This window comes from Fukomys damarensis, unplaced genomic scaffold (assembly GCF_012274545.1).
Source record: "Fukomys damarensis isolate Sample0158 unplaced genomic scaffold, DMR_v1.0_HiC HiC_scaffold_26, whole genome shotgun sequence".
Taxonomy (NCBI): Eukaryota; Metazoa; Chordata; class Mammalia; order Rodentia; family Bathyergidae; genus Fukomys; species Fukomys damarensis.
The window spans coordinates 17,615,635-17,631,007 of record NW_022900938.1 but is presented as its reverse complement, the minus strand read 5'-3'; the positions used below and the strand labels follow the sequence as shown (position 1 = coordinate 17,631,007).

At 40.4% G+C, this 15,373-nt stretch overlaps 1 protein-coding gene across 1 annotated transcript in view; it reads right to left on the bottom strand.

Annotated features, from left to right (window-relative positions):
* Ttn (titin) overlaps positions 1–15,373 on the bottom strand; it is a 267,108-nt gene that overhangs the window by 216,371 nt on the left and 35,364 nt on the right. The window contains 10 exon segments of the mRNA XM_033756300.1: positions 3,660–3,848; positions 8,538–8,663; positions 8,876–9,160; positions 11,274–11,505; positions 12,620–12,785; positions 12,874–13,015; positions 13,521–13,781; positions 14,204–14,464; positions 14,585–14,845; positions 14,937–15,200. Coding sequence (XP_033612191.1) covers positions 3,660–3,848; positions 8,538–8,663; positions 8,876–9,160; positions 11,274–11,505; positions 12,620–12,785; positions 12,874–13,015; positions 13,521–13,781; positions 14,204–14,464; positions 14,585–14,845; positions 14,937–15,200 — 2,187 coding nt within the window.

Below are 15,373 nucleotides of genomic sequence, written 5' to 3'. Positions count from 1 at the left end.
GACAGACACACTGGACAGGAAAGACGATCACGGTTTCAAAACTGAGTGCAGAGGTGGCTGTTTATGTAAGCTGCACTGCACTATTTCCTGTTCATCTCTGATGCTTCAACAACAATGTGGCCAGGATTGGAGTGGAACTTGAGGCTACAGCTTTGAGACACCTGGCTTCATTCAACCAACCTCTTTCCATGGGGTTCAGTGAAGTACTTTGCCTTCAGACACTCAACATAAATTTCCAGCACTTGAAGAACAATTTTCCCATCCTAACAGTATTAAAGAGCAAAGGTTATGGAAAGAGGGAGGAGTTGCCCTTGTCCAGACAAGTTTATCTGTGTTCTTCCAGATACAGTGGGGAAGCAAGTACAATAGACAAAATAATGATCTTGCCATGAGAAAATTCTACAATTCAGTCATGGAAAAGGAGTATCACTTTTTGAAAAACATCTACAAATTACTAATTTTGGTCCAGACAGACCCTTATTATTTTCAGCACACAATTTTGTATTTTCATGGCCTCCCTTTAAATGACTATAACCTCTAGATCTGAAAAGAACCTCTTACTGTTATCTCTCTCTTTTTTTTTTTTTTTTTTTTTTTAGAAAAGCTCTTGCTCTGCAGTTCAGGCTGGTTTTATCTCACTATCTAGCCAAGGATGGCCTTGAACGTGCAGCAATCCTCCTGCATGCTGGGATTACAGGTGTGCCCCATCACACCTGGCTAGCTTCATTGGTATATTTTGTAGGTGACGTATTTGGTAAATATAAGTAATAAACTATAAATCATAAACTGTAAATAAACTATAAAGCAGCATATATGAAATAAACGTGAACTTTCTGAACTAGAAAATTAAACTTTATGAATCTTGACTGGAAAGTTGAATTTTTAATCAAATTTAGCCAATAGCATGGTCTACTTTCCTAAGCCATTTATGAATAGAATGCTAGATATTTTCTAATCAACATTAATTGATTCAATTTGCATGGTTGCATAATTACTGGCATAAAGCTGCATAAAGCAATGAAGATGAAATGAAGTGAGCCAAAAAGATCAAATAGCCTCCTACACTTAGCGCTGCTGAGGTTGTCCTCTCTCCATAGTCACTGTGTACAATGCAGCTGTAGAGTCCTTGGTCCACCAGTTGAACATTACATATGATAAGAAACTGAATATTTCCATCGTGTGATTGTTTTGCTCTCTCAGGTTCCTCTATCTTTACACCTTCATGAGTTCAGGTTACATCAATGAAAATTCGTCTTCAAAACACACTTTACAGTGAGGTCCTGAAGATGCAGGAGAATCTTGAGCGTCTCACGCACTGGCTCAATGCATTGCTCCGATAACTCAATGCTTTCCATGGATTGTGAAGAGGACGTGGGATGCTACAACTGTACATCTCGAGCAGGTGCAGCTGAGTGGGGTGGAACTCGGAGAAATACTTTCAAACACCCGCACTTCATATTCATATGATGATCCTCGGACTGACTTAATTTCCTTTGGGGATATTTCCTCTCTTCCTTTTTGAAAGAGGAATTTGCCACTGCCTGGGACTTGGTGGACTTTCTTACATCTTTCCCAGAACTTTGCCTGTCTAGGGCTAGCACCATTCAAGCAATCAACAAGAAAAAGGAAGAATATTATGATTTAAGCTTTGTCACTTGGCTAGGTTAGTAACATAGAGTGGCATGAAAGCTGAACATGAAGGATGTCCCTGTGCCTTGGAAGCGGCATGCTCGATGCAGGCTGCTCTAGGATGTCAGGATCACAGAAAATCATACTCATTCCCAGTGATCCAGCAATGCTTGGATGATGAGGGCTTAGGTGGGTACCACAGAGAAGGCGATTCCTTCTTTCTGTTGCCACTAGAGCTATATAGAATGACACAGTCTGTCCTCCTTCCCCGCCTTATTGTTAGTTGACTATACTTGTGATATCATTTATCTTCCCTATACTTTATAAACTACATACCACCAATAGATCATGTAATGATGCAATGTTGTTCAGAAAAACAAAAAAGCCAAGCAAAGTTGATGCTTAAACAAAATAGTGACTGGCTCTCTAATACCTACTTCAGTGCAGTTTAAAGTGTACAAGTTAACCCATAATTCAAGGCTTGGGGAGACTCGCTGGGTGTTACTTTATTAGTAGATTATGCACTGGCTATATTATGCAATGAAACCAACAGCAGACGTGTTAGTAACGGGGAGACTAGAAGATATGCAGCAAATCCAAGTCCTTGAAGCAAGACGGGCTTTACCTTCTGGAGTCACTGTGAGTGAAGCTGCACAAGTGGCGTCCCCAGCACTATTGGCTGCCTTGCAAGAGTACTGCCCAGCATGCTCTGAGTAAGCATCAACTATAAGCATTAAAGCCATGCCCGTGGACTCCTCAAAATGGAAAACTACATCTTTTGTTGGTGGAATTGGCTGCTGGTTATGAAACCACTGGATTTCTGGCTTGGGAATGCCAGCAACCCTCGCATGAAATCTGACTGTCTCCCCGTTGTGCACCCTGAGGCTTGACAGAGGTTGGATGAAGAAGGGCTTTTGGCCAAGTGCCTCCTTCTTAAATGAAACTGATGAAGAGACATGCCACTGGGAGTTTGATGTAACTTCTTCAAATTTGCTAAATCCTGAAAAGAAGCATGCCAGTTTTTAATGTCTTTCCCTGCATCAAAACCAAAACTCACTTGGAGATGTATCATATATTTCAGAGATGGGTTAGAATCCAGTCTAATCCTAATGCTCTGCGCCTCGCTACTGAGCCGGACACACAAGTTCACTTCCATTCCCAGATCGGCAAGCTGAGGCACAACTGGGTCAAGGTACTTCACCATATTGTTCACGAAGGCTACCGTGGAGGGTACAGTTGGCTATAGGTATTCGTTTTATCTTTCTCTGTTTGTAAAACAAGCTTTTCGATTCTGTAAACCTCTTTTCATTCATGGTTAGGAAAATATCCAACTGTGGTAAGCGTTTAAGAGTAAGGAACTAGAAGCCTTCCTAAATCCTTATCTAGTTTATGTACTTAGTACTATAGAGATGATATTCATGAGAGACAGTCATCTGATTGCCTAAAAGTATTATTATCCTTGTTTTGAGCTAAAGGGGCATTGTGACTGAGAAAGTGTTTCTGATTACAATTCAGGAGTCCCCACAAACAGAACTGAGAAACCACTTTAAACCTGGGCCCCTCCTTACTCAGGTACTCTAAGTGAGGCTGAATACATGTAGTCTGTGAACAGATCTTAAATTGTCTGCTGGGGCTCCCATGAAATCATGATGGTGTCAACCCAACAAGAATGTAACACTGCAGAGTTTGAAGAAGTATGAAATATTTTCATCCCAGCCAAATGAGAAAGCAAATTTAGCATTTTCTTCAGCATCGCTCTGATACATGCTGATCAGGAAGCATGAAAGGTCATGTGATGGAAATATATCGCAAAACTTAATGGGAAAAAAAGCAGGGCAAAATAAAAAAATGATGGTCTGTGAGTCATAAAGAGAAGGAACAATAGCATTGCATATAACATGGAAATAATTAGTTGCCTTAAAAGAGAATGGTCAGACCAATGATGATTTACATGAAATCTTTAGTAACTTACTGGCATTGTAAGATTAGATCACCATTTAAATGTGTTCTTAAAAGTTGATTTACTCTACCTTCCAGTCTCAAGTTGGCTGTGCTTGACACTTGGCCTACAGCATTACTAGCAACAAAAGTGTAAGTTCCTTCATCTTCTGGATAAGCTTCAGCAACTTCCAATTGGTAAGTATCTTCAAATTGGGTCATTTTAAAGAACCGCGATGGCTTGATTTTCTTGTCTTTGCTGTACCAAGATACTTTTAGATCTGTATCACAAAAGGAAAAGAAAACCATATTTAAATCACAAAAATGAGTAGATTTTTAAATTTAACTGCATTTCTTATTTATCTCAAGGACAGTACATTATTCTTTGGGGCATGTTTTCTCTGCCACTATTAGATTTCCTTTCATATTCAAGAAAGAAACATGACTCTAGAAAAATCTGGCCTGTTCCATTGTTGAACTGGTTGTAGTGTTTAAGATGATAGAATTTTAGTTATATTCTTTTAATGTATTTGAATAGCATGTGGCGGAAGCAAGGCCATGATTTTGACATATTTGGTGACCTTGAGAAAAAGACAGTCCTTGGAAGTAGTCATTATGAAGGGCTGGACCTGGGCTGGTGACTGCATTCTGGGACAGGAAGTAAAGAAAGCCTTAAATTCTGGTTTACAGAAAGATGAATCAAAAAGAGAACAGAGGAGATCAACATTCTACAAAGTCTAAAACAGACATCCATGTGTCTAAAGAAAAAAGTCTAGGATTTTTTGATGGTGTATATGTGTATATATCAGTATGTGTGGCACAAATGAACAGAAAGTGATTTTTAAAACTGGGAGAGAGACTTATGGAATTTGGGTATCTTAGACACATTTAACTTTTTTCATACTAGCAGTTAGTTATAATACAGCATAACTCTTTCCATACAAGTGATTTTGCTATCTTAATAGAAAATAAAAACCCAAATCAAGTATAAAGCAAAGCATTATCATGTCATGCTTAAAGGCAATATGTACTTTAAATGTAGCTGTTTTAATGGCCAGGGCCAAAGCCATTTTCTTTCTGGAGCATGGTCACTCTACTAGTTCTTTATCTCAATTCTGTCCATGGAGTTCTTCTAGTGGCCCAGTTAGTATTTTGACATCAATGTCAAATATAAGATTTTCCTTCCTTTCTTCAATGGCGGCAGGAGTTCTTCTAGTGGCCCAGTTAGTATTTTGACATCAATGTCAAATATAAGATTTTCCTTCCTTTCTTCAATGGCGGCAGTTGTTTGTAAAGTACAAATTGTCTTTTTAATGAAACAAATCTTTTTTGTTCTTTGCATAGCAAGGAAGGTTTGAAGGTGGAATCTTAACAGCATAACCTGCCACTGTGTGACTTTGGATGTGCCATTTAATCTGTCTGAACCAGTCTTCTCTTTTAAAATGGGATGCATAATAACTCACAGCTTATTCACTGCACAAAAGTGCTGTGAGAATTAAGTAACACACATACAAAAGGCTTCAATGTCAGCCATTAAAGCAAGAATGTCTAAAATCCAGAGGGGATGAGGAGTCTCTCCAATAATATTCCAAAAGACCAGGAGATGGGCAACACCAGCCCACGGAATCAAACAGCCATCCGACAACTAATCTGTGCGTGTGTGCGCAGAGTCTGGTGGCCCCCTTCAAGGTTCTCTGCTTATTCCTGCAGTTTTACCTTTGCAGAACGAATGAGGTACCAGGGCACACAGGAAGTGCCACTAGGCATGAATGGTCAACAACAAATGGGTTAAAAGGTGAAGACCGTCCTGGTAGTCACAGGCTGCTTCTGGCCAAGCAGCTGTGATCTGCATTGGTCACTGCCTCTCATGGCCTCTGCGAGGTGCCTTTCCCGTATGCTGCACTGTGCTTGGCCTCTAAGTCTTGCATCTCCTAACTCCTGGATGCTTCTCCCATCTAACCTCACCTCCCTCCCGACTGTCCTTGGTGAAGGCCTCCTCAGCGGACTTCCTAGTCTGCAGTAATAGTCTCTACCCCGGTCCCTTACCTCGAGCCTCACCTCCCACATCTTTTCATTCATCCTTTTCTTATCACGGTATCATTTTTAAGAAACAACCCTAACCGTGTTACCAAGAGGCCTAACAAATCTTTTAGTGGCTCCTCAATGTGAGTAAGATGAAGTCTAAAACCTTAACGGAATGCCCAATGTCAGGATCTGGCCTTCTGCCTTCTTTTCCAGCCTTCTCACCCCTCGGGATATCACTTTCCAACTGGATTTAAACCACTCATTTTCAGCCCTTAAAAGTGTTCTGCAGAGCTTCTGTGACTTTATGAACTTTGCTCTCTCTGTGTGGGATGCCACCGTGTGCGACAATCCTCAATAGATACTGCTCATACGTCTCTCTTGAGTGCCTCCCAGACAGAGGACACCAAGTGTGTGGACTGTCACAGCACTCACAGCTCTGGCACTGATCTGGGCACATGCACCTCGTCACCTGAGTGCTGAGTTCCTGGGATTTAAGTGCCCACCTACTGTAACATCTCAACGGTGGGGCACAAAATATACTGGTATAATAAAAATGGAAAATATGCTCAAATAAGCACTGGAAAGCTCTCATTTCCAGACTGGTTACCTATCATTTCAGTTACATGGCTGCCCCCATAAGTTTCCAAATGATACTCATTCCCTCTAGAACAAACTTGGCTAGCATTACGTTTTAAAATTCTCCTTTTCCTAATTTATTTTCCACCAGTAGGGGGCATCAGAGACCTTCAGCAGATAACATCCTTTCCAGAAGCACCATCAGATCACTAGGAAACATGTTTCAGAAGTACTGAGTAAACAAGGAACAAAGGACAGAGACCTTTGAAGACTCGTATTCCCCACCAACTTGTGGAGAGGAGGACTGCATTTACTTCCTTAAGCAATATCTGGTCAGAGTGTATGGGTGAATTTTCAGTTCCACGCAATTTTCATTATGTGATTTGGCAAACTATTGCAGGTTTAATGAATTCAATTTCCACTGTACGGAAAATATGTCTACGAGATGCTAAATTTTCTACATGTGTATAAATATTACCACATACAGAGTTATTGATGTCATGAATTTTAAGACTTATTGAAGCATTTAAAGATATCAGTCATGCAGAAAAGTCAGAGAAATTTTCTCTTTCTATTCTAGACTCTTACAGAAGGCTTAAAATGTATTTTTTTGCAACACTTTAAAGGCAAAGTGTAAGATGGTTTACTGAGTAACAACTATTATACAAATATAGTTAACTGTTACTACTTTGGATGATTCATGTATATGTCTGCATGAAAATTTTCCTGTAAAATTCAATCATTGGATAAATTATTTAGTGTAGCTCTGTGAATTTGATTTTTAAATAATTTTTTCTTTATTGTGTTGGTAAGATATTACCAAATTAATTCTTATTTATTGATATTTTGTGTTTTTCAAATACTGAGTTTCACAGAAAATCTGTAGTATTTGTTCCTTTTGCTCACCCCACACTAGACTTGTCTGGACACAGCCTCTCTCTGGCTACATAAAGTGAATGTATGACACATCAGTCACTCTGCAGCTAAAGGTGCTTTACATACATTATACTTTAAATATGCTCATAAAATCAAATAGGTCCTTTAGGTTTCTAGATCAACATCCCCATCCCAGAGGAAATCATTAGGTTGGAACACCTACTGAAATGCTAACTTGCTCAGGAAAACAGCTTTTGGCAAGGTAGAGATTGGGCAATAAACTAATGGGAGACGCATAATGAGCAAAACAATAAAACATAGTAAGAGTCCTGCGAAATACCCACGCTCTGAGAATTTTCCTTTGGTGTTAGTACCCAAAGGCCAAGAAAATGAGAAAGTGATTTTGATATGGGGTAAGCCAGTCATTTATTCTCGCGATTTGTTTGTCTGTGACCATAATTAACTTGCAATGGGTTTTCATATACTGTTTCACCTTTCCAAGGTCAGACTTCTGGGTGGAGAAGGCCTGGGGGTGTATGGAAAGCACACCCCAGTAAAGATGGAAACAGCTAAGGCCGAGCAAGAGACTGCTACATGATGGGCCCTGAGCTATATGCTGACTTGAGTTCTCTAACTTAACCCTGATAATCATCTTTGCGTCATTGAGCCCATCGACAGTTACTTATTTAGTATCTTCTATGTACCATGCAATATTCTAGAGCAAGGGTCCACTCCTGCCCTCATGGAGCTAACTTTATTATAGGCACTAGTTTTCAGTACGAGGCTGTAGGTACTAAATCAGTCTCCCGCTCTCATGAAATGTACATTCAAAGCCTGAATGCGATAGCGTCCTCCCTTTATTCACAAGGGGAAAAGAATCAGAGAAGTCACATATTTGCTAATGGAGCCAAGATCCAAATCCAGCCTCTGACCATAAAGACTACTTTTGACCACTGTAGGATACTGCCTTCCAAAGGAATGCACTGCTGATATAGCATTTCCAGAGACTAATGTCTTACATGTAAATGGACTCTTAGACATACACAGATGCTATCATAATCAATCTAATATAGTAGCATTATTATAATTTCTCATTCATGAGATAAAAGTGCAGCTCTGGACATAATGAAACACCAAAGTTTTTAAAGATTACTAAAAAACACTGATCTAATTTTTAACATAGTAAAAAAAACTACATGAAACTTACTTCCTTCACCTTTTAAAGAATACAAAACATTGATCTAATTCTTTTTTTTTTTGGTATCAGGGACTGAACTCAGGGCCTTGTGCTTACAAGGCAGGTATAGTGCCACTGAGCTAAATCCCCGGCCTCAATCTAATTCTTAATTCAATAACTCAAGTAATCTGCCAGATGCCAGTTATCTTCAAATTATGCATAAGAGAAGTTTTTGATGGAAGAAAAGTGAGAAAACTTTTTCCCCACATCCTTCTTTGTAAATGTTAGCAGCAATACATTTTCGTCACAAACCTACCTGTTCCAGAAACTCCGCATTGAAAACGGGCTGGCCGTCCCTCAGAAGTGACAGTGTCCTGAAGTGGAGTGATAATCGTAGGAGGATAAACTGGCATTTCCTGATCAGGAGACACGACTTCTGGAACTAAAGGAAGAGCCACATGATTAGGTCGCCATGAGGACCCCGCAGCAGAAAGCAAGCTGATGTGTCTTAATTTTGCAATAGAGTGCTTCTTCCAAAGTTGGGTAGCAATAAGGTTTTATGACTTCCAAATCATAATTTGAATGCATTGGGAGAACACAGAAACTTGCTTCCGAGGCTTTATTTTCACCTGGGAAGTAGCAGGATGTCCCTACCTTCTACTGAGAGTGAAGCTGAGGTTGTGGCAACTCCATAGTCATTCTTGGCTTCACAGGTGTAGACAGCTGCATCCTCTGGGAAGGCTTCAATTAGCAAAAGCGTGTACTCTTGCCCATCATGAAGAAATTTGCACTTGAAGCCAGTGGAAAGCAGCTGCTCCTCCTTGTACCAGGAAATTTTGGGCTGTGGTCTGCCAGATATCACGGCACAAAAGCGGGCAGGCTTGCCAGACTGAACGGTAATAGGCTGGAGCTCCTGTAGGATTTGGGGTGGTTCTGGAGCTGGAAACAAATGACAGAAAATAGCCCATTAAAAAGCGCAAAGGGGCAGAAGAGCAAACAAAACTCTACATTAATTTGTTGCTGGGTGGTTACATGATGAGAAACAAAAATTTGCAACTGTGGGTTTACTTGCCTGAGGATACTAGAACATTCTTTGTTCAGAGAGTGGATTTTGTTCTCAAGTAGAGACAATAGCTCCAAAAAGATATTTTTTTTGTATTTTAGGGAGGGGTGCCGAGAGTTCCAAGTTCCCAGGATTACATAATTACTTTCGTTCCCGGTTGGGGCACAGTGATGGACACTGACAGGAATTCTGGCATGACTTCCGTGTGCTACCTATTTTTTAGGTCGTTTGAGCCAATCGTATGGCTCACTGCATCCAGGTTTGTCTGATTCCGAGTGTCTATGTATATGTCAGAGTCATTCCATTATGTACAGGTGCCAGTGAAATGCAATCAGTAGGTATTTCATGGATGAGTATTATTTCATAATTTAACAAGACTCTTCTTTCTAGTTATGCTAAAGTAAGGCATATTCTTAGTAGTGGTTGAGTGAGGTGACCTAGGTAAGTAAATACCCAGGAATGTGGAGAAAATGGTCATTTGAGGCTGGGGTCTGACCCCATTATAGAAAAGATATTTACTCATTGATGCCTCAGTTTCCCCACCAGTAATACAGAGATAAAGATAACTGGATGCCACGATCACTTAATCTTCTAGGAACTTAATGACATTTTGCAGATGTTCACCTTTGTGAATCCTGAGATGACCCCTAGTGTTCCTTCATGTGCCTTGGGAGTGTTTTGTTGAGAGAGAGAGCCCAGGGTAGGAATGGGAGGGAGGTTCCATTTTCTCTTTGTATCTAACTTAGTCTCAGGTCTAGGCCAGCTGCAAACTTGGCACTAAGATGTCTAAAGAGGGAAAACAGAGGTTTAACCTCTCTCCTGAAGACAGTCACATGCTCTTCACAAGTTCTTGGTAGCCTGTGGAATTCCTGTTCCAAAGTTAGTCCAAAGTGAGGACACTGCCTGTGGCCCCCACCCAGGCCTCCAGGGTCTCAAAGGCGATCCTCGGACTCTCTGAGGCTCTCTACCCCAGGGGCTGGAATTGTCCCCTTCACTTCTATAGCAGGACTGCTGGTACTCAAGCAGTTAAAGTGGAGGGCAGAGAACTAAAAGAGTCTATTTCTATACCTAGAAAACCATTTGGACTATATTATACTTGACACATGGTGGGTGTGCAATGCTGTTAAGTGAGAGTCTGGCCACTGGGCACTTCTTGGAAACGATACCTCAACCACTCTCCCTTTTCCATAGGGAGAACATGAAAATAAATGTAGCTGCATCCACATGAGTACCAAGAATTCCTTAGAATTGACTGGGAACTGCCAGAGCTTTTGTGACAGAATAAAGAGGATATTGCCAGGTAGATCTGATACTGTGTGTGATATATCTGGGAGATAGGTGCCAGGTTCCTGTGTATGGTGAGAAAAGACTTGTGAGTGTACACCCAAAGGTAAATGAAAAGGCAGCTACATTTATTGAAGTTAATGGGAGGGTGTGCTCAGGGCACACAGACCTGTGCCAACAGAAACAGAAAAGTTGGTATGAATGGGAAAAGTAATGCCAGGACAGCAGGGGAACAGAACCAACAGAGATAAATCAGGCTTTCAGTTTTTAAAAGATGTGCACCCTGGCCCAGGATATGACTTGTCAATCATATTGCTGTAGATGTGACTGACAGAAGTGATTGACAGGGAGCTGAGTCATCTCAGAGGCAGTGAGGAGGCACCACTCTCCCAGATTTCCCTCGGTTTTAACTGTGTTCATGGTAGTACGCAGTCCCTGTGGATGAACTTTTAATGAAGTTCGAATGGGGAGAATGTTACTGGAGCTTGTGCCCTGGTATCTAACAGGCATGCGCTCTGGCCTGGAGCTTTAGAGATTACCTGGGTCTTTATCATACTTAGTTTAGCTCCTCTTAGGATAATGGAAACAGGATTGACCCTGGGGTATTGCCCAAATTCAGGTGGATGGAGGGGGAATGGTCTCTCAACCCCAATTACGTTATGTGTACTAGAGTCACAAAATCTATACAAGTTTCTACCTACATACCATTGACATAAAGAGTCACAGAACTCCTGTTCCTTCCTGCCACAAAGGTGTATTCGCCTGCATCGCTATGTCTAGTCTCAGAGATGAACATCCTGTGGATTCTTCTCTCCACCACATACTGGTGTCGTTCTTGAACTTGGAAATTGATTTCGATGCCATCTTTATACCAATGAGCATCAACATCGTCTTCATTGACCTCAAACTCAACGACAGCACGCTGTTTCTCAATGACCTGTTGATGGAATGACATAAAAAGAAAACCAGAAATTTGCTTGGTTTCTTTTTAGTTAACCCATTTCTCAAACATTCATTTGAAGAGCATGCAAAACATATACATTATAGGTTGGTTGATTGCAGCATATTCATTTTTTCCTGCCTAGTCTTAGAGAGATAAATGGTACCAAAATTTATTTTGTAGAGAATCCTGCTTACACCTGCACTAATTAGCAAGGTTGTCCAAAGAGGCAATTACTTCATCTTTAAATGTTTATTTCTTAATTAATAATAGGTGAAATAATAACATTATACATCTGGGAGCTTTCAATTATTTATGGAGCTCTTCCAAGTTACTAGACAACTTGACTTTTGCATCCTATGCACTTTATGGACGAGGTCAGTTATTGCCCTTGCTTTAAGAGTGACAAAACCAAGGTTCAGAATTGGCAAGTAAAGGATGGAAGACATATCCAGGTTATCTGAGTTTTCATTTAAGGACTTTTCACCATGGTTTAAAGTCTCTTAAAGCACTGCTCTCTTTGGATGAACAAAGTATGAAACTGGACTTGAAAGGTATTGCTCTGAACATACTCCCCGCAGTACAGCATTTGAGAAGCCAGGTGCACACAAAGACAAGCTTTGCAAATACAGACAGCAAAGGTGTTTATTCAGCATCCTTGCTAGGAATCCAGCATTGTCTCGACTGGGATTTTTCTTAGACTGCACTGGAAATGTTCTCAGCCACTAAGTTTCTGCACACCTGGATTTTCATAGATAGAAATCTGAGACTATGCCACTTGTTCTAAATTTCTTTAATTCTAATTGATGTGTGAACATCACAATTTAGATTTTACTTCTTCTCTTGTTGGTGCTTCTTGGCAGGTAGCCATTTATTAGAAAGTGAAGTTTCTACAGCTGCTTTAATTATTGAGACAGCTGCCAAGGACACACTTTTCCCCTAAGCGAGTGGAAACTGTGACTAAATTGATGTCAGCATAAGAATCTAAACCAGCAGCAATGAACTTTTAAAATCTGTTGTTAGAAAATCTAAAACTCAAAAATTCAAAGATGAAAGTATGGGCTAGGGATTATTGATGATTTCTCAAAAAGGTCAGTTGTGCAGACAATACCTGAACCTCCTTTTTAATACTCCGGATGTGAACATCTCTGCCCTCTACAAAGAGGTTAGCACTTGACATGTTGCCGCCTGCTACCACCGTGTACTTCCCAGCATCCGACATCCGAGTGGATGGAATCAGAAGGCGGTGAACATATCTCTCCTTCTGAATCTTTATCCTACGGATGAAATGGAAACTAGAGCTTAGTGTATGTGATTCAAAAGTAACTGAGAACTGCTGGACTATAGCAAGACAAAATAACTCACCTGTCTGCCATCTGCAGTTCTTGGCCATCTTTCATCCACTGGACAGTGATGTCAGGCTCAGAAACTTCACATTCAAACATTGCTCGCTTCTTCTCAAGAACCTTAATGTCCTTAATGTGTTTTCTAAATTCTATATGGCGAGCTGGAAAACAATGTAGAAAGGTAACATTTAACAGCTTTATTGAAATATAATTCACATACCATCCAATTCATCCGCAGAGAGCATACAACTCAGTGGCTTCCAGTGCATTTATAGTTGTGCAACCACCACAATGATTTTAGAATATTTTATTCGCTCCAGAAAAAATCAGGCACCCCTTGGCCAGCACATCTTAGGCTCCTCCAATCACCTCCCTCTATACAGGCAGCCACTGATTTATGTCTCAAAAGATTTGTTTATTCTGGACATTTCATATAAACTGAAGCATATAATATATGGTCTTTTGTCTCTTTTTCTTCCACTTTAACAAAGTTTTCAATGTTCATTCATATTTTAACACATAGCAGAATTTCCTTTTTATTACTGATTGTTATCCCATTGTAGAGATATTTCACATTTTATTTGTCTACTCATGAACTGATAGAGCAACATTTCACATGTTATGCTGAATAGTTTTCCTGTGGATATGGCATTTTTTATACCGTACCTTCCACATAAAGGGTGGCTGTTGATGTAGCTTTTCCAGCCACAAATGTGTAGTCGGCAGCATCTCCAAAGTGAACATTCCTGATGTTTAGATAGTGTGTGAGCTTTTTGGTTCTCATCTGACACTTGTCAGTTGACTTGATTTCCACACCATTCTTTAACCACTTGTAAGAGACACCTTCATAATTTACTGTCACCTCAAAAGTAATAGTGTCTTTTTCTTCAGCATTGATGTCCTTCAGCATGGATGTAATCATGATTGCTGCAAAGGTGGAAAGGAAAAACACCAGGGAGATTCTACATAAAGATCATGGCCATTATAATAGGTGCAGAATGAAAACCTGGAATGTTTTTTAGTATGTGTGTTGAGATATGAACTTGGATCCTTGCACGCATAGGGTTAGATCAGTTGACACAGCACAGAGAGCTTGAGTCATAGACAAAGAAGCATCTTTCTAGGCTGCCTTTCAATGCCACTACACTTGGAAATTTTATCCAGGTGGAGATACTAGTTCTCACATCAGTAAGAGGATATGCAGTAGATGTTTTAATCAAGAATTTTTGAGTAGAGTAAGTGATCGGGAAGAAAAAGTGTTGGATATGGAATAACCATGGGAATAATGAATGTTTCTACATATGCATATATATTTCCATCCATCCATCCATACATATATATTTACTTACGGGTAACTGTCAAGGTGGCACTGACTTGGTCATTGCCACAGACAAACGTGTATTCTGCTGAGTCCTCCGAGCTAGTGTTCATGATTAACAGCTGGTGGAGTTTTCCTTGCACAACTATTTTGAACTTTTCACTCATCTCAATTTCCACTCCATTCTTCAGCCACATGGATGGCACATTGAAATGGGACACTTCACATTCAAAGGAGGCAGTTTTGGTCTCAGGTACCTCGATACTTTTCATGGTTTTTGTAATATGTAATGCTTGGGAAAAATCAGAGAGCACTTCAGTTAATATATTTTATTAAAAAAAACAGATAAAGCAAAACAAAAACAAAAGAACAAACAAATACAGCAGCACCCTCAGGACTGCCTGGTACTCACTCTCCACAAACAGCTTAGCCTTGCACTCCAGTTGCCCCACCATAGCTGTATATTCCCCCGCGTCTGAGGGAGAAATGTTCTGCAGCATCAGCTTGTGGACCTTCCTCTCAGAGACCAGTCTGTGCTTGTCACTCGGCTTAATCTCCACATTCTTATGGAACCATTTGACTGGAACTGTGTCGTGGGAAACGCTGACTTCGAAGGCAACAGTGGCATTTTCTAAGGCAGTCACATCCTTCGGCTTCTTGATGATCTTGACAGCTGATGGGGAAAGTTGGAGAAATGCAGTAATGTGACTAATGAAATGATAATCACGGTTGGCTGCTTGTAAAGATGTTTTTGCTCAACTTACTCTCAACATGTAACCTGGCACTGGCTCCCAGCCTTCCAAGCCTGAATCCATAGACAGACTCATCCACAATGGCACAGTTTTTAATTTTCAGAGAATAAGTTGTTCCTTTGACTGAGATATCATACTTGTCATTGGATTCCAGCAAAACCCCATTTTTGATCCACTGGACACCTTTGACATCAGGGTGTGTAAGCTCGATAGTAAAAATAGCATCCTGTGTCTCTGTCACTGTGAGGTTCTTCAGAGTCTTCTTAATTTTGACAGCTGCAGTTGAATTAATGATTGGTTTAGAAAACTGATGATGACTGAAAGGAAAACAAGTCCTGAGCAAGATCATTGCCCAGTGGTCTTGCAAAGCAATGGTTATCAAAACTTCCACAGGTACACAGTGTCTTGTTTAAAAAGACACCTCGTGATGATTTATGGAAACCTGGGAT